At 34.2% G+C, this 26,322-nt stretch overlaps 1 protein-coding gene and 2 pseudogenes across 1 annotated transcript in view; 2 read left to right on the top strand and 1 right to left on the bottom strand.

Annotated features, from left to right (window-relative positions):
- The window catches only part of CDKL3 (cyclin dependent kinase like 3), a 38,106-nt gene extending 28,284 nt beyond the window's left edge, over positions 1–9,822 (top strand). Inside the window, exons 9-15 of the mRNA XM_039836038.1 lie at positions 1,467–1,620; positions 1,723–2,048; positions 3,109–3,202; positions 4,229–4,379; positions 5,262–5,359; positions 8,046–8,101; positions 9,783–9,822. Of these exons, the coding sequence (XP_039691972.1) occupies positions 1,467–1,620; positions 1,723–2,048; positions 3,109–3,202; positions 4,229–4,379; positions 5,262–5,359; positions 8,046–8,101; positions 9,783–9,786 (883 nt within the window). The 3' untranslated portion in view covers positions 9,787–9,822. The remainder of the gene's footprint in view (positions 1–1,466; positions 1,621–1,722; positions 2,049–3,108; positions 3,203–4,228; positions 4,380–5,261; positions 5,360–8,045; positions 8,102–9,782) is intronic.
- A 38-nt stretch (positions 9,823–9,860) lies between these two features.
- LOC120581898 (uncharacterized) lies at positions 9,861–9,979 on the bottom strand (annotated as a pseudogene).
- Positions 9,980–11,830: 1,851 nt separating this feature from the next.
- Positions 11,831–11,954, top strand: LOC120581777 (uncharacterized; annotated as a pseudogene).
- Positions 11,955–26,322: the final 14,368 nt, after the last annotated feature.

Raw genomic sequence — 26,322 nt, 5'->3', positions numbered from 1 at the left:
TGATAGCATCTCTGATCTAAATATTATAACTAAGATTCGTTTCCCAAATGATTTTTTTTCTCTGCTTTACTTATTCTCTGTTGCGGTGTTTATTGTCTTTTCCTCTCCACCAATTTTTTTTCCCCCACCAATTTTTAAATTCCCTAAAGTTAGGGACCATCTCTTTTATAGCCATTCTGTGTCCCACATTATATATATATAATGACAAAATAGACTTACAAATCAGCTATATTTCTTTAAAAACCTACCATTTTCTATTCAGGCTTTGAATGAAACAGGAAAAGTTTCTCATTAATTGCAAAATCATTCACTTTGCCTTTGGAAATGAGGTCAAAAAGACATCAGTTTAAAATGTGATGGAGTTAAGATCAGGCATGGAAGAGTCCAGGAACAGCCATTGAAGAGAGACTAAAATAGGAAAAAGCAAAGAAAAGGGAATCTTTGAGAGTAACTAAGCATTTCAGGAATCTTAATCTAAAACAAAAAAGTGAGAAGATATTCAAAGTGCTGTTAATGGAAAGTGCCAATTATTGAATAAAGTAGTTGATTCGTATCAGTGCTATATAGACTAAGTTGATATCTCTTGGGTATTTAGATATTAGGATTTCACTATTGTGGGTCAGAGTTCTTGAGTTCCAGTTATCAAACCCTCAGAAAATGTTTGGGGAAGACTTTTTCCTTTGGTAAAAGGACTCTTCCTTCCGTGGACCTTCTGTAATGCAAGACAGTTTTGACAGAGGTGTGATATTTTCTCATTCAGCCAAAGTAATCACACTGGTTATTTTCTTCTTCTCCTCACACTACCCTTTACTAGACATGTGCCCTGTACAGCACTGACAAGATTGGGCTGAATTAGGGAAGAATTCATTCATGGACTGATATTTTAAAACTCCCCCAAATTGATAGCCTTCAGAGACAGGGGCGGGAAGGAGACTTTTCAGCATAACCTTTTGAATTTTGAGTCATATGAATGCATTTTCTATGCAAAAATAACTTTTTTAGAAAAGAAAGTTAAACTAAATCTGAGCAATCTTCCTACAATATTGATTTCTGTTACATTTTGTACTGAAACTATTTTTCTAGAGCAAGATTTCAGAAACTAGTTAGTTCATTTTTTAAGTACTGTTACTTTAAAGAACCAAAAGAAGGACAAAGTGGCCAAGTCTTCCTTGAAAAGAATAGTATATTTATCAAAATTAAAAGCAACACTTTTATTGAATAAAGTTTGCCTATAAGTCTATTTTATAAGCTTTTTATATAGTTTATTTCCATGGCAAAATCAAAAGATGTATCTTTACCAGGAAGCAATTTATATTAGGTAAATATTGGACCATCTTTCGGCATGCATTTTTGACGACTTATTTATGCTGTGGCTGCAATGTAAATTAATTGATTAAATGTTCCATTAAAGATAAAATAAAAAGATAAATAAAAATATTATTGGTTGATATTATTTGTTTTATCAGATTCATACCGGAACTAAGAGCTAAATTACTACGAGAAGTAAAAGTCAATTCATTCATAAAGCCAAAAGAGAATTCTAAAGAAAATGAACTTATAAAAGATGAAAGAAAAACAATTTATACAAATACACTGCTAAGTTCTTCAGTTTTGGGAAAGGTAAAACTTGGTTTTCTTTTTAGCCAATATAATTATATGATAGCACTCTAATGATAAAAATTACTGTTCTCCTGACTCAGATTTTGGATGTATCTATTCCAGGAAATGGAAAGAGAGAAAAAGCCCAAGGAAATCAAAGTCAGAGTTATTAAAGTCAAAGGAGGAAAAGTAGATACCTTAGAATCAAAAAAGCCAGAGGGTGAAGTTAGACGTTGCCAACAGAATTCAATTGATGCTCATACTACGTCTCAAGATACAAAACCTGTAATCAATGAACCATTAAACCCTGTCAACCCCAGCACTAACTCTAATGGCATGAAAGATGATCCATATGCTGGAGGTAGTATGACAATGCCACCCATCAATCTAACTAGCAGTAATTTGATGACTTCCAATCCCAATTCAGATCTCTCCCACTTTAACTCAAGGTGAGTTCTAACAGAAAAGAAGCAGAAGTAAATGGACCGAGTTAATACAATGTTCCTATATAATGGTAATTCAAAGAATCAAGTTCGTAGTGTCTGTACATAACTGAATTTTCAGATATATTGAAATTATAATCATACAATGGGTATTACTACATGCTTCTTAAGACTGCTATAGAAGAAATTAACTTTTCTTGCCTACATAGACATTCAATTTTTCACTAAGGCCTTTTGGAAAAACCTCATAAAAAAAAAAAAGATCCTCAGAAAATTTCTTTTCTCATTTGAAGAGAAAAAAGGTGGTATGACCTAAGTTCTGATATTGATGTGCTTTGTTATAATAATAAAGTAGGCTTTATCTCTGTATCATAGCAAATTCTCTTAATGGAGAAAGGATAGTTAAAGTGATCTTTTATAGTCAAATGGCCTTTGAAGGTCAGATATTTGGGGAGGAAAACAACATACTGAGCTAGTTTAGATTTAGCTATGGATGCAAATTGAGAGGCTGGTACATGAGTCTGTTAATCAAGGACAGTGTGGTGGGTGGCAAGCGTCTGTCTAGTACAGCATCAAGCCCGGTTCTAAATTTAGGGGAACTACTATGTATCTAGATGAGGAAGGAGACTAGGTTCAATGTCCCAAGTCAATCCTAGCAGACTGGTTTGGGCTATAAATTGTGAATCTTAGTGGTCTGCAGAGGTGGGCAAGTGGACATGGTTACAATAACCGTGGTTGCAAACCAGCCTTGGACAGCAGGCTCAGAACTTCAGAAACCTAGCAGTTAAGAGATCCAGATACAGAACAAATAAAAGAGACGAAGTAGGTCGGCCAGAGTAACCCTACAACATGGGTGTCGTCCCTGAGGTTAGCCATGAGTGAGTTGTTCTCTGCTCTGTTTTCACCTCTTTACTTAGAGCATTTGGCACTTAAGGACTGACAATTGCACTTCGGCATGCAGTGTTCAAACAGTAATCTTCCATGATATAACTTATTCATTATCGAAGCTAAAACAGAAGCACTTCTGGGGCATTCTAATAACTTCTCATTTGTTTTTTAAAAATAGGGTAACTGAAAGAACAAAAAAGAGACGTACTTCTTCACAATCTATTGGACAAATTATATCTAATTGCAGGCAGGAGGATACAGATGCCACTCAAGTAAGGCAAGAACCTAGTCTTTGAAGTATGACCTCTTTCAACATTATCCCCTCGCCCTCTCACCTTGTCATTTTCCTCATCTCCAGGCTCTAACATTTTTTAAAACTGTGCTTTTAGTTCCCCCACCCCCCCGAGACAAAAATAGGCTATCATTTCCTCAATGCTTTCACAATTTTAGTTAATTTCTGGTAGCTTGATTTGTGTTTTTAATGTCTGATTTTGAGGGGAAACATTAAGATTTTCACCTTTAAAAGTCACAGACATTTTGGATTTTCACTTCCAAAAAATGTTTTTGATATCTTACTTTATAGATCAAAAGCAATTGCCGAATAGACACATTTTACTTTTCACTAGAAAAAATAATCAGTGTAGTTTATTCCCTCATTTTTTACATAGGAAAGTAGCTTATTCAAAATTGAAATACAGTGTTATTAACAATAGTAAAAAATTGAAGACAACACAGATTCATCCAAAAGCAAGTGACTGGTTAAATACATTCGAGTATATCTACACAGTGGGATGTTACATATTACATTCTGGAAGAGTGTTCTAGAAAAGTTTTTATCATCTGTTGTCAAATGAACAAAAACAGATAACATAAGGATTTTCCAAAATGCTGGGTTCACAAGTAGTTTTTTTCTTTGGGTTTTCTTAGTGTCCAGAGCACATCATTTTATAAATAAAATGCACTGAAGCAATTTGTCCAAAGTCAGAATGCAATGAATAGTTTAAAAATTAAAAGTTAAGATTGTAGTTTTCATGATCAAGACTGTTATTCTCAGAATATTTAGTATGCTAAAAAAAGTTTATTTGTGAAACTTTTATTGGAGTTTGATCTGTTTATATTTTTACTGGTATTTTGTTCTACCTCTTAATTATTAAAATAACCTTGCAAAGATAGACATTGTTATTCCTATCTTATACCACCCAAATGGCTAATAATTCTAGGCTTATCATTCAGTAAATAGTTACATATCTTTCTTCAAATTAACTCTCATTTGTTTGTTTGTTTGTTTGTTTATGGAGAAGGGTGTATTTAATGAGCGAACAGGCCAAAGTGACCAAATGGCAAATGGAAACAAAAGGAAGCTGAATTTTTCTAGATCTGACAGGAAAGAATTTCATTTCCCAGAATTGCCTTTCACAATACAGTCAAAGGAGATGAAAGGAATGGAAGGTACAAATTGGTTACATAGCTTGACAAATCTCCAGATGTTCTCTTTTACAAGATTTTTTTGTAATATAACTTAAATTTTATAATCTGATTTAAACAGAAAATAGTAAATTACTGTGAAAAATATTCTCAGCTGATGAGAATTTTTTCCCATATTCAAATAAGGGGTGAGACTTAAAAGGTAATTTTAAAGAAAGGTTAGAAAACTTTAAAAGGTAAATTTTTCATTAGCTCAATATTGTTGAAATGTTGGAACAGTATTTGAGGAAGGTGGTTTTGGTTCACTATATGACCTGGAGCAAATCAATTTTCTATATTTCTCTATGATTATTTACCCATATAGTAGCAGGTTTGATATATGTGCTTCAGGCATCCAAGGATTTAGTAGATTAAGATTTATAACATGTATTGAGCTCTTAAAATGAAACTCATTTTTTGGAAGAGTAAATGTTATGTTTCTTTGAAGAACAGTGACACCTTGTGAAAAATTAATGTAATAGCAAGAATACAGTACTTGTGTAGTTCAAGAGGAATTATCTAATCCACTTAACAGTTACAGTCAGAATTAAAAAGATAAATCCACTTAACAGTTACGGTCAGTAATAGCAAGAATACAGTACTTGTATAGTTCAAGAGGAATTATCTAATCCACTTAACAGTTACAGTCAGAATTAATGGTAGATCATTTGTAAAATTATAAAATGAATTATTTATGATTGACACATTTTACCATTACAACTCATGATCTGTTTGTTCAGTTCCTTTATAATAAAGTGAGAAATTGACTTTGGTGGATATCAGAATTTCCATTTGAAACTTTTGAAAAGGAAAGTAAAATGTCAAGATAGGAATAACAAGTTGTTATTGTATATATTTTTGCAAAAGTTAAACAGATGAAAGTGCTGAAGAGGGAATCAAAGAAAACTGACTCATCTAAAATACCAACTTTACTGAATGTGGATCAAAATCAAGACAAACAAGAGGTAAAACTTTTTTTTTATAGCTTTTACTAAGGAATGCTGTTTAGAACCCTTGACTTGATATGTAAATTTAATTATTATCATTGGTAAGTTATAGAAATTCAAAAGTTTATAATCTTTGAACTTAATAAATATCTATATTTTCATAGAATAACCAATTACTAAAGGTTTTCAAGGTTTTTTTTTGCGAGGGGGAGGTAGTGAATACCATCTCTCATTTGAATGCTGAAGTTATTAGAATATATGGTACCCAGGGAAAAGAATATGTGTGTCATGTGTATTACCTAATATTGGGTGAGTAAAACCATGCCAGAGGAAATTAATAATAGTATAAACATATGGTTATACTGCCCACAAGAACAGATGTATTTGCCTCTTCCTTCCTGCTTTTTCTCCAATTTGTTCTTCCATCTCTGCTGTCCACCTACTGTCCGATTTTCACAAATATTTGCTCTTATCTAGCTATCAGATAATCTTGTTGAACTATCCTGGCCCCTACTCACCTGAGAGAGTCTTGAATTTTATTTGGAAATCTTGAAGCCCTCAGCATCAAAATGAATACTCTCTAAAGGTATTCTTTGAAGGGAAGGGGATTGTGCTGAGCACACACTGAATTAAATCATATAGATGGCCTCCTATTTTTATGAGGTCATCACTGTTATCTCAGTTTCTTATTTTTTAAATAGAAATGATTATATTTTTATTCATGATAAAATTAGCACATACCTATTAAGGAAAAATAAAGAAATGATAAATATAGAGAAACTTTGATCTGAAACTACTTAAGAAGTTGTTTTAACTGTTTATTTAATCTCTACAACATCCAGATAAGCAAGTTATAAGACACTATTAGATATATTTTCACAATGACATTTATGCTTTATTTTTGGCCTAGAACTTGTTAAGAACTCCACAGTCCACTTTGTAGAAAAGAGATATTTTCTAGATAGAACAAGAAAGCTACCAATGGTCATCTTTTAGTTCATTATAAAAAGTAATAAGTTGGTTTTAAACTTGGATGACTTACTGATGTCACAGCGTGTTGAACAGCACATTATTTTCACAGTTTTTGAATAATTGGGTGAGTTAGGGCTCCTGAGTTTGGGCAGGCTAGTAAAGTGCTCTAAGTGTTTATTTTATCCCACTGTCCTATGAGAGCTGTCCCCCTATCCCTGAACTACAATTACATTCCAATGCAGGAAAAAATGAATTCTTAAGACAGTTATGCCATTTTTAAAATACAAAAGTAGGAAGAGAAAATCTCTTCTTGCTTATATGGTATAGAACTCCTGAAAAATAATATTTTTAAGAGTGACTTTGAAACAGTTGTAGTTATTAGAAATAACCAGAAGTCGTCAATGATGGTTGTAGTTTATTTGTACTACCCATTAAAATGCAGTTCTGACAAGTGACTGAAATTGCACACAAACATTTTTAATAAATTAATGTCAGAATTAAGAAAATTTCCTAAATTTTGAGTTGGTAGTTTGTTATTTTAGAGCATGAGAAAATATGGCATGTTTTTAAAAAATATAAAGTCGGTAATAGCAACTTACTTGTTCTATTCTTGACTTTGTCATTGACTTGATTTTAAATTACCTAATCATATCTAGGTACTTCCCAGTTGTGAATTAAACTCTTTTAGGCATCTTAAATGTATACTGAAATAGCATATATGCATTGAATAGACTCTGACCTACAGAGAAACCCTAAAATTACTGCTAAAGAGTGAATTAGGCAAGAGAGTTAAGAGCCCATACAAAAGCCACCTCCAGTTCTGTTTCATGATGATAATGAGGAATACTTTACTAAATAGTCTTTCTATACCTTATAAAACAATCCCCAGATGCAAAGTATAAGTACTTATCTGTGGCTATATTTCCTTAGCCAAAGACTCATCATTTTCTCAATTAAGGTCCTGTTTCTATTTACTTTTTAGAATACAGGAAATGCACAAACTGAAAGGAAGAAGAACCTGCCAGATGTAGAGTAGAAAATGCAGCAGCTGAAAATTCAGGGAATCCCAGAATCACTGTATGGTTTTAAAAAAATCCTTTTTATTATTATTATTATTACACAAAAATGCTGACTAGAGATTTCTACAGATATATCATAAATTCTGTGTAGTTATGTGTATATTCACCTAAATTTGTTTTTAAATTTATTAATCGTTAAATTATTCATGTTTTCTTAATTTGAACATTAATTTATAAAAACTGCCTGACTGGTACATCCTAATAACATTGCAGCTTATGTTAAATCATATAATTTTATTCGATGATATATTATCTCAGACATATTTGATTAGTGGTCATGCTTAGCTTTGGTTCAGGACTTTATAATTATAGAAGGAAAAGTTTCTAAATGTGTAATAAAGTAAGATCCCAATGTCTGGGAGCACTAAACATTTCTGAGCAAACAAATATACTTGATAAGCATGAAACATGGGTTTGGTTCCACACTGAACATTCTGAAACTGCATTTAAATATATCATGAAGGTTGTTTAAAAGGATAGAAATTGAGCAAAACTTTGAGGCAAATCTTTTGGCTTGACCAGCATGTTTATCAGTTAGTGGGTTAATAGGATATGTTGTTGTTACATATAATTTAACATTAATAGGCAAGGTTTTGGCAGCATATATTTACATTCTTATCTTTGGTTCTTTCTGGCTTGGTTTCTAATTTTAGGGTGGAGATGGCCATTGTGAGGGGAAGAATTTGAAGAGGAACAGATTTTTTTTCTGGTAGTGTCTTTTAAAATCTTAAAATACAAATTGGCAAGTCTTCCTTTTTTATTTTATATACAATAGAAATGTAACACGAGCTGTTAAGATGGCCATACGTCTGTATTAGCATCATCCAACTTTGTTTTGTTAGATCATTCACTATTTTCTTCTTTCTTCTAAGAATTCTGTTGATGTGATGCTTTGATTTGCAATTAAAGTCACCTCTCTACCTGCTTCTTTGTTTGCCATGATTACTGAGTAGGTAACATCCTGTCATATACACACTCAACTTATGCTAATCTCTGACCTCTGCTAGTCACATAACCTTATATGTCAATTATTTCCTAGAATGCTCAGGCTTTCCAAAGTTAGTTCTTAATGAAATATCTAACCCATTGTTTTAAAAGCTGTTCATTACCATTATGTGGTTAAATATATGTTCTGTTGGTCAGCTATAAAACTATAATATTTATAAAATAACTAAATACATAATATTCAAATGTTAATTAAATTTCTTTATCCTTTTAAACAACTACCAGCACTCTTCCAGTTTGCTAGTTTCATCTGATAGTGGCTTTTATGTAGTACACACTTTTTCTGTTTCATAAAATAAATTACCTACAACCCAAAAAAGAGGCATAGCACCAAAATTCTTGATTGTCCTCTTAAAAACAATAAAATGGGATTATCTGGTATTTTACCAGGACTCTACCTTATTTTGTATTTACTAAAAGTAGACATGAAAAACAAAGGAAAACATAATTTCTTTATTACAATATTACAATATTTTCATCTCATCAAAAGGTTAATTAGAATTCATAGCTGAGATTATTATCCATAATACACCCTTCTAACAGACTCCCTATTGGGTTTAGCAACTGATTTCCTCCAGGGAAATTGAGTTGTTCCCTGTGGCAGGTTTAACAGTTATAAGTCTATCCATTTCCTGTTGAATTTATATATTTGTTGATCCTTACATCAATATCAAGAGAATATCAATTTTTTTCAATTTCTACAAAAATACCTGCTAGGATTTTGATTGGGATTGTGTTAAATCTATACATCAATTTAAGGAGAATGGATATCTTAATAATATTGAGTCTTCCAATCCATGAGCATGATATAAACTCTCCATTTATTTAGATCTTTAATTTTTTATAATATTTCATACATTAAAGTTATTTCTATGTGTTTTGTTTTTTGATGCTATTATAAATGGTATTATTTTTTAATATCAACTTTCAGTTTGCTGTTGCAATATGGATATAAAATTTATTTTCTATATTGATGTTGTAGTCTGAGACCTTGGTAAATTCACTTATTATTCCTAGTAGGTTTCCTTCCTTTGTTCCTTCATTGATCCATTTGTTCCTTTTTTCTTCTTCTTCTCCTCTTTCCTCTGTATATTCCTTAGAATTTCCTATATAGGCAGTCATAACATCTGTATACAAAGATAGTTTTACTTCTTCCTTTCCAATGTTTATGCTTTTTATTACTCTTGCCTTACTGTACCGACTGGGACATGTGATAATGTTGAACAAAAGCAGTAAGAGTGGACATCCTTGCCTTGTATGATGTTAATTGTAGGTTTGCTGTAGGTGGCCTTTATCAGAGGACAGTTCCTTCTGTTTCTGTGTGCTGAGTGTCTTTACCAGGAATGGGCATTAAATTTTTTTTTATTATTATTTTTATTTTTTAGGTGAGACAACCCTTGGTTGACTTCACAGATTGCAAGGACCTTGTCAGTTTACAGTCCCTTATTTATTTTTATTTTTTACGCCTACAGCACCTGGTCTTCCTAGGTGGTCTCCCATCCAAGTACTAACCAGGCCCAACCCTGCTTAGCTTCCAAAATCAGACGGGATTGGGCTTGTTCAGTGTAGCATGGCTGTAGACAGGCATTAAATTTTGTTAAATACTTTTCCTGCATCTACTGAGATGCTCTTATGATTTTCCTCCTTTATTCTGTTAATGCAAATTATATTAATTAATGTTTGAATGTTAAATCAGCCCTGCATTACTAGGATTAAACTCCACTTGATCCTTTATATGTGTATTGTATTGTATTTGACTGGTTAACATTTTATTTCAGATTTTAGCATCTATGTTAAAGAGGGATTTTAGTCTCTTTTTTCTTATATTGTTCTTGTCTGGTTTTGGTATCAGTGTTATGGTGCCTTATAAAATGAATTGGGAATTGTTCCCTCCCCTCTGTTTTCTGAAAAAATTTTTGTCAGATTGATTTTATTTCCTCCTTAAATATTTGTTAGAAATTACCAGTGAGCCAACAGGGCCTGGAATTTTCTTTGTGGAAAGGTTTTAATATGGAAATTCAATGTTCTTAAATTTATTTCATAAATATAGAGATGTTCAGATTTGCTATTTCTCCATGTGTCATTTTTTGGTAATTTGCCTCTTTCAAGGAACTTATCCGTTCCATCAATTTTGCTGATTTTATTGGCATGACATTGTTTATCATCTTTCCCTTGTTATCATTTAAAAGTTGGTAAGATCTATGGTAATGCCCCCTTTATCATTTTTTGTATTGGTAATTTGTGTTTTCTCTTTTTTCTTGGCAAGTCTTGCTAGAGGTTAATCAGTTTTACTTACTTTTTCAAAGAACCATCTTTTGATTTTATTGATTATTTCTGTTGTTTGTTTCCTATCGTATTGGTTTATGTTCTTATCTTTACTATTTCTATTTTCTATTTATTTTGGTGTTAATTTACTCTTTGTGATATAATAAAAAATATATATATTTGGTCTTCATCTCCTATTCCTGGCACAGAACTCTAAAACCCTTATAATTTCCTGACTGATAGGGGTCACAGGAGCATCTTAGCTGATCTTCCTGCTTTCACCCTTCTTTAACCTTCATTCTCTTACCAACTCACTGCCTGGGTGTTCTTAATAAAACTTAAGTCAGATGATGTCACTACTCAAAGGCCCCAATGCTTCTCAGTTCACTCAAAGTAAAAGCCACAGACGATACGGTAACCTACACAGCCCTACACAGTATTCCTCTGTCCCTTCTTTGACCTATCTGCTTACTTCTCTCCTTATTGCTCATTCTATTCCAAACCGACTGGCCTCCTTGCTGTTCCTAGCTATGCTCCTGCTTTAGAACCCTAGTTTTTGTTCTTTCCTCTGCTTAGAAATAATCTTTCCGCAGGTGACTGCATGATTCCCTCCTTCACCTCCTAACCATTGTTTAGGACAACCTCCTTACTGGTTTTTCCTTGTACAGGAAGCCTTCTCTACTACTTTACTTAAAATTACAACTTTCTCCATTTCTATTCCCCTACCCTGTTTTACTTTTCCACATAACATTTCCCTATCTGACAAGCTATATATTTTACTTATTTCATTTATTAATGGTCTCCCTCTACTAAAATATGAACTACATGGTAGGAGGGATTGAGAATTTTGTTTATTACTATATTCCCTATGCCTAGAACAGTGCCTAGCATATACTGGCACTCAATAACATTTGCTTTGTGAATGAATGAATGAATTTATTAAGCACCTTACATAGTAATCATTTAGAAAAAACAAAGAATAAAATATGGGATAATTTTATTGGTGGGATAGAATGTGTTCTCCATAGCATGCTAATATTAATTGTTCAAGTGGCTGAACAAGGAATGAGTAGGGATGATTCAGCATGGAGTGTAAAGGTAAAGGAGATTGGCTTAACTTATAGTTTGTAAGTATTTTAATGAAGGAATTGAAATTTAATTACATTTAGTCTACGGCCATGCCACCCTGAACAAGCCCGATCCCGTCTGATTTTGGAAGCTAAGCAGGATTGGGCCTGGTTAGTACTTGGATGGGAGACCACCTAACCTAGGAAGACCAGGTGCTGTAGGTGTAAAAAATAAAAATAAATAAGGGATTGTAAGCTGACAAGGTCCTTGCAATCTGTGAAGTCAACCAAGGGTTGCCTCACCTAAAAAGTAAATAAATTAATTAATTTAAAGAAATAAATTTAATTACATTTAGAGATAACACAGAAGGATGCATGTTAGGAACAGAATTTGGTGGAATGTCAGATAAGTTAGAAAAATTGTTTCTCAAAAATTAGAAAGGGAAGAGTGACAAGGAAAGATAAGGCAAGTAAAAGGGTAAAAAGGAATAATGTTCTGCAAAGTGAGTTATAGTATACGGGTCAGATTTTCAGATTCTCTACTGAAAGTCATCACATTTCTGTTTTTTTAGTCACTGTGTGTCAGGAGACCAGGGATGTCCTAAATTAGAACATTTAGTACTTGCTGTAGAGTGAGACATTGTGTAAGTACCATCTCAGTGTTCTGCAGGTCACTCAGCTCTCTTGGCTTAGAATAAGTGGAATGATTCCTTTGCTTAATTGGATGGATACGTATGGTATTGAAAGAACAAACAATCCTATGAAACATATAGCTCAAAATGGTAAATGAAATGAAGTTTGTCTGAGATTGACTTGCAAATTGACTTTGTGTTAAGGTTCTTGCTCTTCACAATTAGCCTTTATTTAATGGATAGCAGTATACAGGTTGCAAGTATCCAGAGGCTATAACATAGTCTATATTGTCCCTCCTTTGCCAAAGACTAAAGGTGATTCAGATTTCCTTGAAGTCAGATAATCCTAACCACCTCCAGAGGGAGCTCAGGGTCCAGCATTTTCAGGACCTGGAACCTGTCTCTGCCCTGGTCTCAGAGAGGACAAACCATTTGGTCCCCTGTTGGACTGAATTAGTGTGTAAAGATGGAGTACTAATATGGCAATGCTTTTTGTTCCCTTAGATGAGAGATGCAATAAAAATGCATTCTAGGAATTGGGTTTCCTCAGATGAATGACTAAAGTCTTAAGACATTTCAATCCAAGCCTTAGATTATTTATGTACATTCCAGGCACCATCTCCTGAGCATCTCTCAGCAATTTCTTTGTGGCTACTAATTATTACATTGAACTGCGTTATTAGAATGTTTCAGGCATCTGATGCCTTGTGAAAAACCTTAAAAACAACATTTATTATAGAATAATCCTGCCATCAGTAGTCTTCCTTGGATTGTTGTTTGATAGATTTGAGTTTAGAAAGTTGGTTTCTTTTATTTCTATCTGGAAGTATCAGAATATTTATTGAAACTATACCTATAAACTCCTGGAGCTTCTTTCTTTTTAAAAAAATATTTACTGAATGAACATTCAATTTTTATTAAAAGCCGTATAACATAGATTAGTAATAGATTCCAGATTAGTATCAGATTGCCTGAATTAGAATCATCGCCTTTACCACTTCTTCAATGGGGAGTTTATGTGTGATGCTCTGTTGCTTCATTTTCCCAGCCTGGAAAATAGGGACGAGAATAGCTTATCTCTTAGAGGTATTATGGTGACTTACTGAAATAAAGTTTAATACACACAGGGCATAGTGGATTTGTATTGATGAAATTTAGTTGCTCACAGAGCCATTGACATCTCCCTCAGAGATGCAGATTTATAGTTCTTAATTTTAGTTCTGTTGTCTGAGTTTATCCTGACTTCATTTTCTTTGGTAATAAATTAGTTCTAAAGGTGCCCTCTGCTCTTGCTGCATAGTACCTGTGAAATTCTGAGGGTATCTATGTCTTGGTTTCCAATTTTTTAGATACGAAGTTGGTGTGGGTGACACATACATCAAATATCTTGTCTGCATGTATAAATGTTTTATTCAATACAAGAATAAACATGGCATTTATAATTTTAAAAGAGAACCATATAACATGTCTTCTTTGTAAAAAATTTTTAAGTATGGTTGGTATACAATCTTATATTGGTTATATTAGTTTCAGGACTATAGACTAGTGGTTACTAGTGGGGTGGGAGAGGAGGGGGAGGTAGATGGGGTATAGGGGTTCAAATATAAGGTTTAGGGGGAGAGTGAAGTGGGTAAAGGGAATCAAATATATGGTAGCTGAAGGAAACTGGACTTCGGGTGGTAAACATGCAATAGAATATACAGATGTCAAATGATAATGTACACCTGAAAATTATATAATTGTATTAACCAATGTTACCCCAATAAACTTAATTAAAAAAAAGAACTGGGATTCAGTAGTAATTCAATGTTTGGTAAATACATAAATTGATTAACAAATAGAATGGGAAAAAAAAAGAGAACTGTATAATATGTCTTTTTTTAAATTTTTTTATTTAAGTATAGTTGGTATACAATCTTATATTGGTTATATTAGTTTCAGATGTACAATATAATAATTTTACATTTTTATACCTTACAGTGTGATCGCCCAATAATTCTAGTAATCACACGTCACCATGCAAACTTATTGCAATGTTATTGACTACCTTTTTCACACATCCCCTATCCCCCTCTCTCCTTGTAATAAATGGATAACATGTCTTCTTTCTTGGCAGACTCAGTAGCACTTTTTAGAGTTATGTCACATTAAAGGGGAGTTGCAAGTATTGTAGTTATGTTCCATCCTGGGAAAACCAAGTCAGACCAGCATGTCCCAACTTTTGTCTTTTAAGGCTATTTTAGATTTTCTGAGTCTCTGTGCATTAGTGGAGCAGGTAAGGTGATGTTACAAGCATGGCTGTGTTAAGGTGTTGAGAAGATGACTTACTGGTTAATACAGGGAGATCCAGGTTTTATGGAGACTGAAGCTTTTAAATTAGAGGGCCCTTCTTTTGAGAAAAAGAATACAAAATTGAAAGTACAAAATTGCAGTTAAAAAATTTTTAGGGCTAATCTCATGGCTTGGAGGGAGCCTCACTAAGGAAGGGCCTACATTGGCTTCTTGGCGAGTATGTCCCTGCTGATGGGATCGCCATTGCCTGGTTCTCTGTGACCAAAAGAGTCATGCAGAGAAGTGGGTTGTGACAGAGGCAGTAGAAGCTGAATTGGCAATCAGCCAGGTCAAGTTTTAGAATCTATCATGTAGACATTTATGTGATGATTGATAGTCCTGGCTCCAGTCCTTTGACCAAGTAGAGTTGTTATAAGTGGAAAGAGTTACAAGTGGTAGCTCAGTGCAGTGGTGCTGTGTAATACTCATTTCCTCTCATTTGGAAGAAGGAACATAGGACATAGTCATAGTAACAGGGAGCATCCTGCTGCATTTAACACCTTGAAGAATAAAATTAAAATTTGATCCATTAAATATTGAGTCTGACTTCTGTTTTCACCACACTAACAAAACCTTACCAATTATCTCCTAATTGTCAAATTCAATGGCTTTCTGTAAGCCTTATTTTCCCTGATTTTCTGTCACATTTGACAATATAAATCATGTTTTCCTTCCCGAAACACTCACCTTTTTTGTTGCGTCATCGTTTTCTTCTCTCCTCCAAACACTGTTCTGCTCTATTGATCATTTATCTTTCTGCCTATTTCCCTGTCAGCATTCTCTGAAGTTCAGTTCTTAAGCCTTCTACTCTTCCCTGCTTCCTTGAGTGAAGTGTAATTCTCTTATAGCTTCACTACTGCCTTCGAGGGTATCGGAGGGTGTTATTCTGAGATCAATAGTTCTGACAATAACATTAATCTGAAGCCCCAGTCTCCACATGTTTGCTAATATTTCTACTTCATCATTTTGCTGTTTCTTCTAACTTACCATATCTAAAATGTATTAATTTCTCCCCAAACCATTTTTTCTATCCCTCCTAGATTTTCTTGTTTCTAAAAGTGGTACCTGATTTTCTTTAGCTTGAAACTTTGCATCAATTTGATTTTTTTCAGTTTCCATATATCTGATAGCCAGTCAGACGTCAGGTCTACTTGATTCATTCTTTCCAATACATTTTGATTCTCTCGCATTGTATTAATTTTTCATCCTTAAGCTTATGTAGCCTTCCATGTATGGCTGGGACTTTTCCCATGCAAGGTGATTTATTTTTCCTCTAGATTCCCATTTTTATTGTTTATACCATATAAATTATATATAAACAAATATATGTTTCGCATCCTGCTTTGTGATGCTAGTTATCTCTTAATTTATATCTTTGTGCCTTAACACCCCAAACCAATGCCTTTATATAATTATGTATCTTATTATGTGGGGAACAAATAATTTAAATTCAAAATGACCTTGGTAGTTTAGAGACTGGCTGAAGAATCAATGAATAATGCCAAAAAAGATCAGTAAGAATCTGAGGCATGGATGCCACTGAGCAAAGCTTGTCAGAAGAAATCTTGGGATGGAGTTAGTGGTGTCCATACTTTGGTTCCTCTTCAGAGCACTCACAATTCTGTTTGCCTGTAGGAAGGTGTAGTTGAAGCTTTTCTGAAGTTTCAGCCTCTTATATCAAAAGCAGATCTGCTTTTTCATTTTTGGCAATATGTGTACTGGATATCTGACAATATGCGTGCTGGATATTCTGAAAACTTCCAATGATAAAACCTCTCAGTGGTGGTTTAGAGCATTGGTTTTAGCAGGTCACTCAGGTGAAAGAAGATAAATTCTAGGGCCTAAGCAAGGTGGGAAGTTGTATTAGAAACTGAACATGAAGCTGAGTCATTAAAAAGTAATACCCTTAGTAAAGAGTGAACAGCAACAAGGACTAATGCCAACCCTCCGACATGGCATTATTCCTTGAGGAGACCAACTAGCTATTTGGTAGCAAGTCAAGTATATTAGGCTCTTTCCATCCTCAAAGAGCTAAGATTTTGTCCTCGCAGAGATACCTATTCTGAAGACGGTCATGCATCCCTGCCTGCGGATTCCCAGTAGCCTGGGCTTACAGAATAACTGATCCACAAGCAAAGAAGTACATAAGTACATAGGATAGCAGCGACCACTTCACATTGAGGAAGTGTGGGAGTGGTGTGCTTTTGGCCATTTGCAGATCTTATTTGGTTGCCTGTTCAAGACTTCTGTCCACTTTTATTGAGTTGTTTGTCTTTTTATTGTTGATTTGTAGGATTTCTTTACATATTCTGAATACAAGTCCTTAACTGATAAATATACTGAGAATATTTTTCTAGTACATAAGTCTGTAGCTTGCCTGTTCATTTTCTTAATAGTGTCTTTTGATGAGAAGAAATATTTAATTTTGATGAAGTACAACTTACCAATGTTTTACACCTAGTGATTTCTTTGAGCTAAGAAGATTTTGCCTACTCAAGATTGCAAAGATATTCTCCTATGTACTTTTTAGAAACTTTACAGTAGTAGTGTTTGATTGATTTAGATCTATCTCAAATTAATTTTCATATATGGAAGAGAATAGAAGTTAAGGGTCATTGTCTCCCCAGTCAGATATCTTGTCATTCTATCACCAGTCATTAAAAATACTTTCCTTTCCTCAACTGAATTGATTTGACATTAGGGTGTATGTGTGTTTGTATGTGTGTGTGTGTGTGTGTGTGTGTGTTAGGGGTGGGAACCCAAAACTGAATACAAATAGTAACAAATGATCCTAACTATATTACAAGTGGAAAAAATAACCACACTAGGGGAATGAGAAAAAGAACTAACCTAAATAACTTTGGAAAAGAATGTTTTGCCTAAGTAGTGTAAGGCCAAAACCAAAAAGAACAGTACACAAATATTGTACTCCAGTTAGTAAATTCATGTTTCATGGTAGCATGTGTTAGTAATTCTGAAACTTTATATATTATTATATTCTAGGGTTCAGCAAATGAGTATATTGTGGAATGAACTCATGGTTTTTATTAGATATAGGTGTATATACGTGCATATATGTATACATTTATATATTTCCTAGTTCTGTCTGATACACCCTAGTAGCAATTAGCACACCTAGTACCCTGATCTTGACTTGTAAATACTATTCTTCAGTAAAAGATAACAGAGCTCTTGGAGAAATGACTGATTCCAGGGCTGGGGCAGGGAAAGTAGATGATGAGCCTAGAATAGCTTATTGTTCCAGAAAGTAAGGAATTCCTTTGAAAAATGTCGAAAGGACATAGACACTGGCCAGAAGCAACTCTTAATTGTCAAATCTCAGACAATAGGAGCAAAAAAACAAACAATGATAGTAACTGAGTGTAACTGTGTGTAAATGAAAATGGGTATCTATGACTCCATATAAATGAATACATATAAATGAATAATTGAAAACATAAGTAAATGGGAGAAAAGACACAGTTCTTCCTTACAATAGAATTCCATTTAATAAATGTAGAAGGACTGATGGAAACCGAAAATCATTTGCCATTACACTAATAATTGTTGCAGGCAAGAATCATTGATGGATGCTAAAACTTAACAGGATGTTTGCATAGTGTCAAAGTGTCTCCCCACAAGACGCTTAATAATTCCAAAGGGAAAAGAGTAATTTTACAGAGGTGAAACCTGTTAGAAAACACCTTAGTAAATTGGTCAAAGTGAACATTCTTAGTAATGGGGTGGATTGATGTAATTTACCACCTGACAGGATGCAATGAGAAGACCATTATTTCTTTGACATTATCGACAAAAATACATGACCTGAATCTAAACATGAGGAAATACTAGAAAAACTAAAATTTTGGACACTATACAAAACAACCAGCCTGTACTATTCAAAATGGCCAAGGCCAAGAAAGTTAAGAAAAGACTGAAGAACTAACTATTCCATATTGAAAGAGAAAGAGAGATGTGAAAGCTAAATAAAACATGTGATCCTGGACTGGAGTGTTTTGCTATGAAAGATACACTGGGACAATTGAATAAACTTGAATGAGGTTCGTGGATTAGATGGTAGTAATATATTAATGTGAATTTCCTGCTTTTGATTATTGTGTTGATATTAAGTAAGAAAATACCATTCTTTGTAGTAATTACGTATAAATTCTAAGTTATTTGGGGCATTATGCCAACAACTTAATTTCACATGGTTCAGGAAAAACATGTTCTTTATACTAATAACTTTCCCTCAAGTTTGAAATTATTTCAAAATAAAGGAAAACTATGTTCATATCAACATTATCTGCAATAGCTGCAAACTGGAAACCAAACAAATGTTCACCAGCAGGATGGGTAAATGAATTCTGGTATAGTCATATAATGAAATATTATATAGCAGTAAAAGCGAACAAATTATAGCCACATGCTACCACTTAGATATATATCACAAATATAATAACGAACAGATGAAACCAAACACAAAAGAATACATACTACATTACTCTGTTTTCATAATGTTCAAAAACAGGTAAAAGTAATCTGTGGTGATAGAGGTCATGATAGTGGTTGCTTTTGGGGAAACAGGAGATGGTCGCTGGGGAGGCCTGAGGAGGGCTTCAGGTGTACCAGTAGTGTTCCATTTCTTGACCTGCATCGTGGGAGTTCCATGTCCTGTTCACTTTGTGTTAATTCATTGAACTCTTATGATTTGTCTAGTTTTGTATATGAGTTATAATTTTTATAGAAATTTTTAAAAGACTTGTGATAATCAGAAGGAAATGGGTAACTTTAAATGTTTCTATCAGAAGAGAAGTTCTGAAAATTAATGAATTAATACCAACCGAAGAAATTTTTAAAGGAACAGAATAAAATCAAATGGAAAGAAATAGTAACTATAAGTACAGAAATTAATGAAATAAAAATTTGAGATATAATAGAGAAGATAATATAGAGAACAAAGCCACAAGTTGATTTTTTTTATAAAAGTTTATAAGCTTGCCTAATCAGTACAAATGGTCTATTTTATACCCTTCCACCAATTCAGTGGCATCTTAATTACAAATTTATTTTGTAATTACAAATTTATTTTGTAATTAAGATGCCACTGAATTGGTGGAAGGGTATAAAATAGACCATTTGTACTGATAAAAAAACCTAAAAATAATCCCATGCATATATAGAAACAGTATATGATAGGAGTGGTATTGATGATGGTGAGGAAAGGCTAGACTACTAAATAAACAGGACTAGGACAATTGGTAATCCACATAGTATGATTCTTGCCTCATACCAACACAAAACATAATTCCTGAAGTATTTAGGACTTAAATTGGAAAATCTTTAAAACTTTTAGAAGGGAATCTAGATTAATATCTTTCAGACATTAAAGTAGATATATATTTCTTAAGATATCAAAAACAAAAGAAAACTATAAACAAATGTAACTATATTATAATTCAGGGGTACTCCTCATCACAGAACACATTTTAAAAAGTGAAAAGGCTAGTCATAGCTGAGAACTTACATAACTTACATTATTACATCTAGAATATATAGTAAATTCCTAAAACAAAATCAATAAGAAAAAAGATAGCATCTCCTCAAAATGAGCAAAGTACAGAATCAGATATTTCACAAAAGCAAGAGGATGAATGGCCAATAACATAAGAGCCTCAGGTTCACTAGTAAGCAGGGAAGTGGAAATTAACAGGTTCCAGTTTTCACTCTCACCCAATTGGCAAAAACTAATTGTAAACAACAAGGGATCTCTTATACATTGCTGGTGGGAGTGTTCATTGGGACGACCACTTTGGAAAGTCTGGTATTATCTAGTAAAGCTGTAGATGGGCACACTCTGTGCCCAACTGTTCCTCTCCTTGGTGTTTACCCTAGTAGAGGAAGTCTTGTACGTGGACTTCAGGAGATAAGTATATGGATGTTTCTAGCAGTGTTGTTTCTTATAACAAAAACTAGAAACAATCCAAAAGCCTGTCAACAACAGACTGGATAAATAAATAGCAATATACTTAATAGATACATATACAGTGAAAATGAACTGCAGCTACATGCATTAATATTGATAAGTCTCATATCTCACCAAAAAATGCAAGTCACATTATGATTCCACATATACAAGATAAAAACATGTGAAACTATATCTGATTAGATTATAAAGAAAGGCCAGAAATATACACAAAATTCAGGATAGCAGCTCTGTCTGCTGGGAATGTGATCAGTGAGAGTGTACTCAGTAATGTCAGGTTTCTTGAATCACTTCGGCTCCAGGGAATTTGTTTTATTATTATTATTATTTAAACATGCTAATTATATTTTTGTCAATATGATATTTTTCATAATAAAAAAATATTTTAACAAAAACCACAATTCTTACCAGCTGAAGGTGGGGTGGAGATGAGTATTGTTCTTGAAAGTCAATCCAAGAAGAGCAGGACTCTTCCAGAACATCCCCACAGATGATTATCCACTTTTTCTGTTCTATTTTTCATTTTAATTTTATGTGTATTTTTATTGTGAAATAGTTCAGAAATACAAAAATATAGAGAATAAAGTAATAATCACCTCTGTGTTCACAACCTCATGTAAAACTTTACAAAAATATTTGAAGCCCCTTGTCTAACCCTCCCCACTTACATTTCCCTTCTTGCATCCCCAATAACCATGGTTCTGAAATTTGTATCTGTCATTCCTATGGTTGTCTTCTTAATTTTATGTATGTACTCTAAAAGTTTATATTGTATTAATTGTATTGTATTGTTTAGCATGTTGGCATTTTATATAAATGATATAATTCTGTACATATCCTTCTGCAACTTTTTCCCCAAACTTTTTTTTTTATGTTTGTCTTGTTTATACAGCAGGATTCTTTGTATCTAGTTTTAATTTGTTTCCAATGGTCTAAAAAAATTGTTATAGGAAATTTCAAATATATCATAATGATTTCCCATGTACTTATCACCCAGATTTAACAATTATCAGCACATGGTCAATTTCGTTTCATCTATTCCCTCACTCTGTGTCTCTCCTCTGTATTATTTTGGAGCAAATCTCAGATATCATATAATCCTTTCCTAAATATTTCAATATATATTTCTAAAAGCTAAGGCCTCTTTTTATAAAGACGTAACTATATGCCTTTATAACAGTAAGTTTATTAATATCAAATATCCAATCAATGGTCAAATTTCTGTTTCTCATATTTTTACATTCTGTTTAAACCAATCCTCTAATTAAAAATTTTTTAAATTGCTGATGTGCTACTCTGTGCAAGGCATTGAGTGAGTTCTGTTAAACATGTGTGGGGATCTCTGAGTGAGGGGCAGCTTGCTCATTCCATTGATGGGCTGAGAACTAGACTTCTTCAGGTGGCTTATGGAAACCGGCAGCCATTTCCACAGATGCCCAGTTTGTACAGATGCCCGGTTTGATAATCATTTAACTCTGTAATAATGTGGTTTTTGTCCTCCTTAAAGACCTTGTGTAAAGAGCTCCTATAACATACTTTTCTTCTTAACACACCATTAGATGGTTATGCAGTTATTCAATATTTATTGTATCAAGTAAGATACAAATAATACTTTATTAACTAATAATTTATGCTAACAAATACTAATTTCTGTCATCTTACCATCCTTCTTCTTCCTTGAAACTGAAGAAAGGTGTGGGATGAGAAAGAGTGAGGTGATGACCAAATGAGATAATGTTTATGGAAGCAGATTGTAACTTGTAGGATGCTATGCAAAGGTAGTTTTAATAGAACAAGTAGCCCTCATCTCTCACACATTTAAATTTGGTACTCACTGTACTTACAATTCCTTCTTAGTCAGCCTGTGTTATATCCAGGCTCTCATTCATTGTTTGGGCTGTTGCAGTCTTGCATCCTCTGCCAGGTCCACGGTATAGTCTTAAAAGTGTTGCTCTTGTTGTTGGCACAGAGGCACTTATGTGACAATTTGAAAAATTGACTTTTTTTTTTTATAAAAATAAGAATTATTTGAAGTGGAAAAATGAGGCTGCCAATGCTAGTGATCTTAGAAGCATGGCTCTCATGAATGTGATACCATTTACACAAAATGCAGTTCTTAAAGGTACTAAAAGCAGTGACTCTTTAGCCTCATCTGGACTCTTAGTCACATGCCAGATGACATATTTAGTTGTGAAGAAAAGAAAAAAATAAAGAATATTTACAAATGCTGGAAATAGATTTTTTGATACAGTGATTAAAATGTGAGATGTTAATTATGGATTTTATAATGTTTTTAGCCTTCTGGGAATGAACTGTCCTTAAAATATTTAAGCCCCTTGTTTGACCAGACATTTGGCTTGGGGATATGTTTAAGAAACACAAAACCACCCATATTTGAGTAAAGTTTCCTCTTCCACAGTTACCCACAGAGCTAGAACTCTGGAGATAGAGGGAGGAAACCAGCCTAGTCCAGTCCAAGGTCGCAGTGGTCAGCCAGCCTGGACTAAAGAGCAGCAAGAGAAAAGAGGAGCTCAGCTTTGCCCAGGAGAATAAATCACCCCTCTTTCTTTGGCAACCCAGAACAATTATTACACAAGGAGCCATCTTGATGACTGTACCCATGGTCATGGTCAAAATATGTTGTCTAGCTGCATTGTTTCCTGTTGTAGTAGGTGTTGTAGGTGTTATCTTCTGGTATTTGGGTGAGGCAGGATCCCGAGCAGTCTCACTCGAAGTCTTGTTGACACTGGGAACCCGGTACTGACTTAAAGCATCATTTAGTATAAGACAGAGTTAGGACTTTAGTACTTAGGATGACCAGCTTTCTGCAGCGAACCCCAGTAGTGGTCACTGACCTCATGGCCTTGACTAACTACAGGCAGGGTTAGAGGAGGCAGCATGGACATGCAGCCTTCACCATCCGTTCTACCCTCGAATTACAAATGCACCAAGAATGCACATCGCAGCTGCATCATCAGGAAAAGGAGGCTAGAAGTACTTTAGCCTTGTGCTATATTTTAGGCCCAACACTGTGTATTTATTTTGGCAAAAACTTTGGGAGCAGAGGAAGTCATAGTTTGATCATATCATTTAAATCCGACAACATTACCGATGTTACTTTTCCCGTGATAGTCTTCTAAAGTCATCTATGTTCAACTGTATTTCATTGTTTTGCTCTCAAGAGGTAAATTCTGTTTAGTAGTAGGGGAAATGGTCCCTGGGCTAAAATCTAGCTCATACTTCAAGATTGTTCCGTAAAAAAGAACCTCAGGGAAATAGAACATCATAATAATGATAATGAGCCACAACTTTATTCAACAAACATTGCCGAATTGTTTTTGAGTTGCCAAAGTCTGTTTGCTAACTAGCTTGTGAGCACTTGTATGGCAGAGAACCAAGTTTTCTTCATCTTTTATTCCCCATGGCATAGTACATGGCAGGGATTCAGTAAAGTGGAACAGAGAACATATGCCTCTAAATAATAGTAACACAAGCCAGACAGTAGTGCTGAGAAAGCAGTATGAATGATCTGCGGGGTCCTAGAGGAGGGAGAGATGACTTTCAGCTGGGGGAACTAAAAAGGCTTCAAGGGATGGTGTCTCTTGACAGAAGAACCTTAACAGATTGAAAGAGGAGCTATCATATATTGGACGTTTATTATATGCCAGGCACTGTGCTAAGCATTTGACATACTTAATCCAATTGAATCCTCCTAGCAACTCTATGAGAAAGGTACTATCATTATCCCCATTTTAGAACCTGAAGAAACTTGTGGCTCAAGCAGATTAAGTGATTTTATCTAAGTCACGCAGCTGGTAGGTGACAGAGCCAAGATTCGATCCAGTCTGACATGAAGAGTATACTATACTGTCCCTTATTCTAGGAAGTGAATTCAGTAGTTCAGTGTTTGGGAAAGCGTGGACCATGTTCTAAAAGCACTTACTAGTTGATGGCTGGAGAATAGAGTATGTGGAGAGTGGAGAGTGGTGTGCAGTGGGAAATAAGGTTGTTCCAGCAAATCAGGGACAGATCTCAGAGAACTGAGAATGCTGTACTAAGGAATCGGGGGTTTATAGAAGGTGATGGAAGCGTTAAATACCTATTAGTGAAGTGGGAGGATTAGATATGTGGTTTAGGAAGACAACTCAATGGGAAGGGGCAGAATAAGAGGCATAAAAACCAGTTAGAGGGCGATTGCAGCAGTAGTGCCGGAGTGAAAAGGCACATGCAGACCCGAGAATATGTGCTCTCCTCCTGCAAGCCTGTTTGGGATTGTTTCACTCTAAGAAAAACAAGAACAAAAGCATGTTAAAAAATGGAGACTCACGAAGAATATAAATTAGGTAATAATCATTAGCTTTACAAAAAAATTTTATTTGAAAGCTTTAAAAATAGGAATTAGGATTAGAGAAATTTTTGCACATAAATTTTAGGAACTGCATAAACCAACCCATGTTTATGTAACATTCTTAAAGGAACATTTATCAATCAATCATTACAAAGGAATATAGAGAATATATATATATCCCTTAAAATGAAAGCCCTTTCTTTTAATGACTCTATTTTCTCTTCTAACACTTATGGATGCCACTAAATGGTATTACATGCTGAATAAATTCCTAAAATATTTCCAAAGAAACAGGAACCAACAAAATTAGGCACTGGAAAACTCTCAGAGACTTGCTTCTGCACAGTGCTCTGGATCTACAAGTAATTCCCTTGCCCACACTGCTCGCTCACATTCCTGAGCTACGTGTGTAGCTCTGAGGCTACATGTGACATGACGCCATGACACCGGCTAATTACATGGAGTCTCTATGTGTCCAAAGGAAATCACTCATAAGGAGGCAGTCTCTCTAATTTCCTCCCAGGGGGATTTCATCCTATGATTGCCCATCTGGGAGTGCAGAATAAACAAATAATAGAAGTTAGGTTGACTGTGAGATCTTATCACTTTTTGGGGTCTTAGGAGCAAAGCTAGAGACATGACCCATTTAACCACAGAGCCTGTGGGAATGGCAGTACTTCCCATCTCCCCACTAGTCAACATTTTTCACCTGTTGCCTAAAACATGATCACTTGGATATTATGAAATTACTAATTTCAAGTGTGAGAGTGATCGTGTTAAAAGAGTTTTTATCTTTTAGAGCTATATATTGAATATAGGTGAAATTATATGATGCCTAGGATTTGCTTCAAAATAGCAAAGTTGGTAGGGGTGCAGATAAAATAATAATGGCCATGAGTTGATGATTATTGAAGTTGGATAATGAGTGTATGGGAATCATTATACTCTTCGCTATATAAATTAGTGAATCATTATTAGCTTTACAGAGGCCTACTTTTGTATATGCTTGAAATTATACATACTTTTTAAATGATTACCCTAGATAGAGGGCAGAATTAACAATGTTTAGATTTGGGGTTGAGTATTATAGAAAAAAAGAAGAAATACTGATGAATTGTTTCTAGAAAAATGTGCATGCCCCGTAAGTTCTCTTACTTAAATTTTTTTTTAAATTTTTCTATTACAGTTGACATGCAATATCGTATTAGTTTTACTTGTTCAACATAGTGGTTAGACATTTATATACCTTATGAAGTGACTCCCTAGATAAGTCTAGTACCCATCTGAAACCATACA

This window comes from Pteropus medius, unplaced genomic scaffold, assembly GCF_902729225.1.
Source record: "Pteropus medius unplaced genomic scaffold, Ma_sr-lr_union100, whole genome shotgun sequence".
Classification (NCBI taxonomy): domain Eukaryota; kingdom Metazoa; phylum Chordata; class Mammalia; order Chiroptera; family Pteropodidae; genus Pteropus; species Pteropus medius.
The sequence above is the reverse complement of the archived record's forward strand: the minus strand, read 5'-3'. Positions and strand labels throughout refer to the sequence as shown.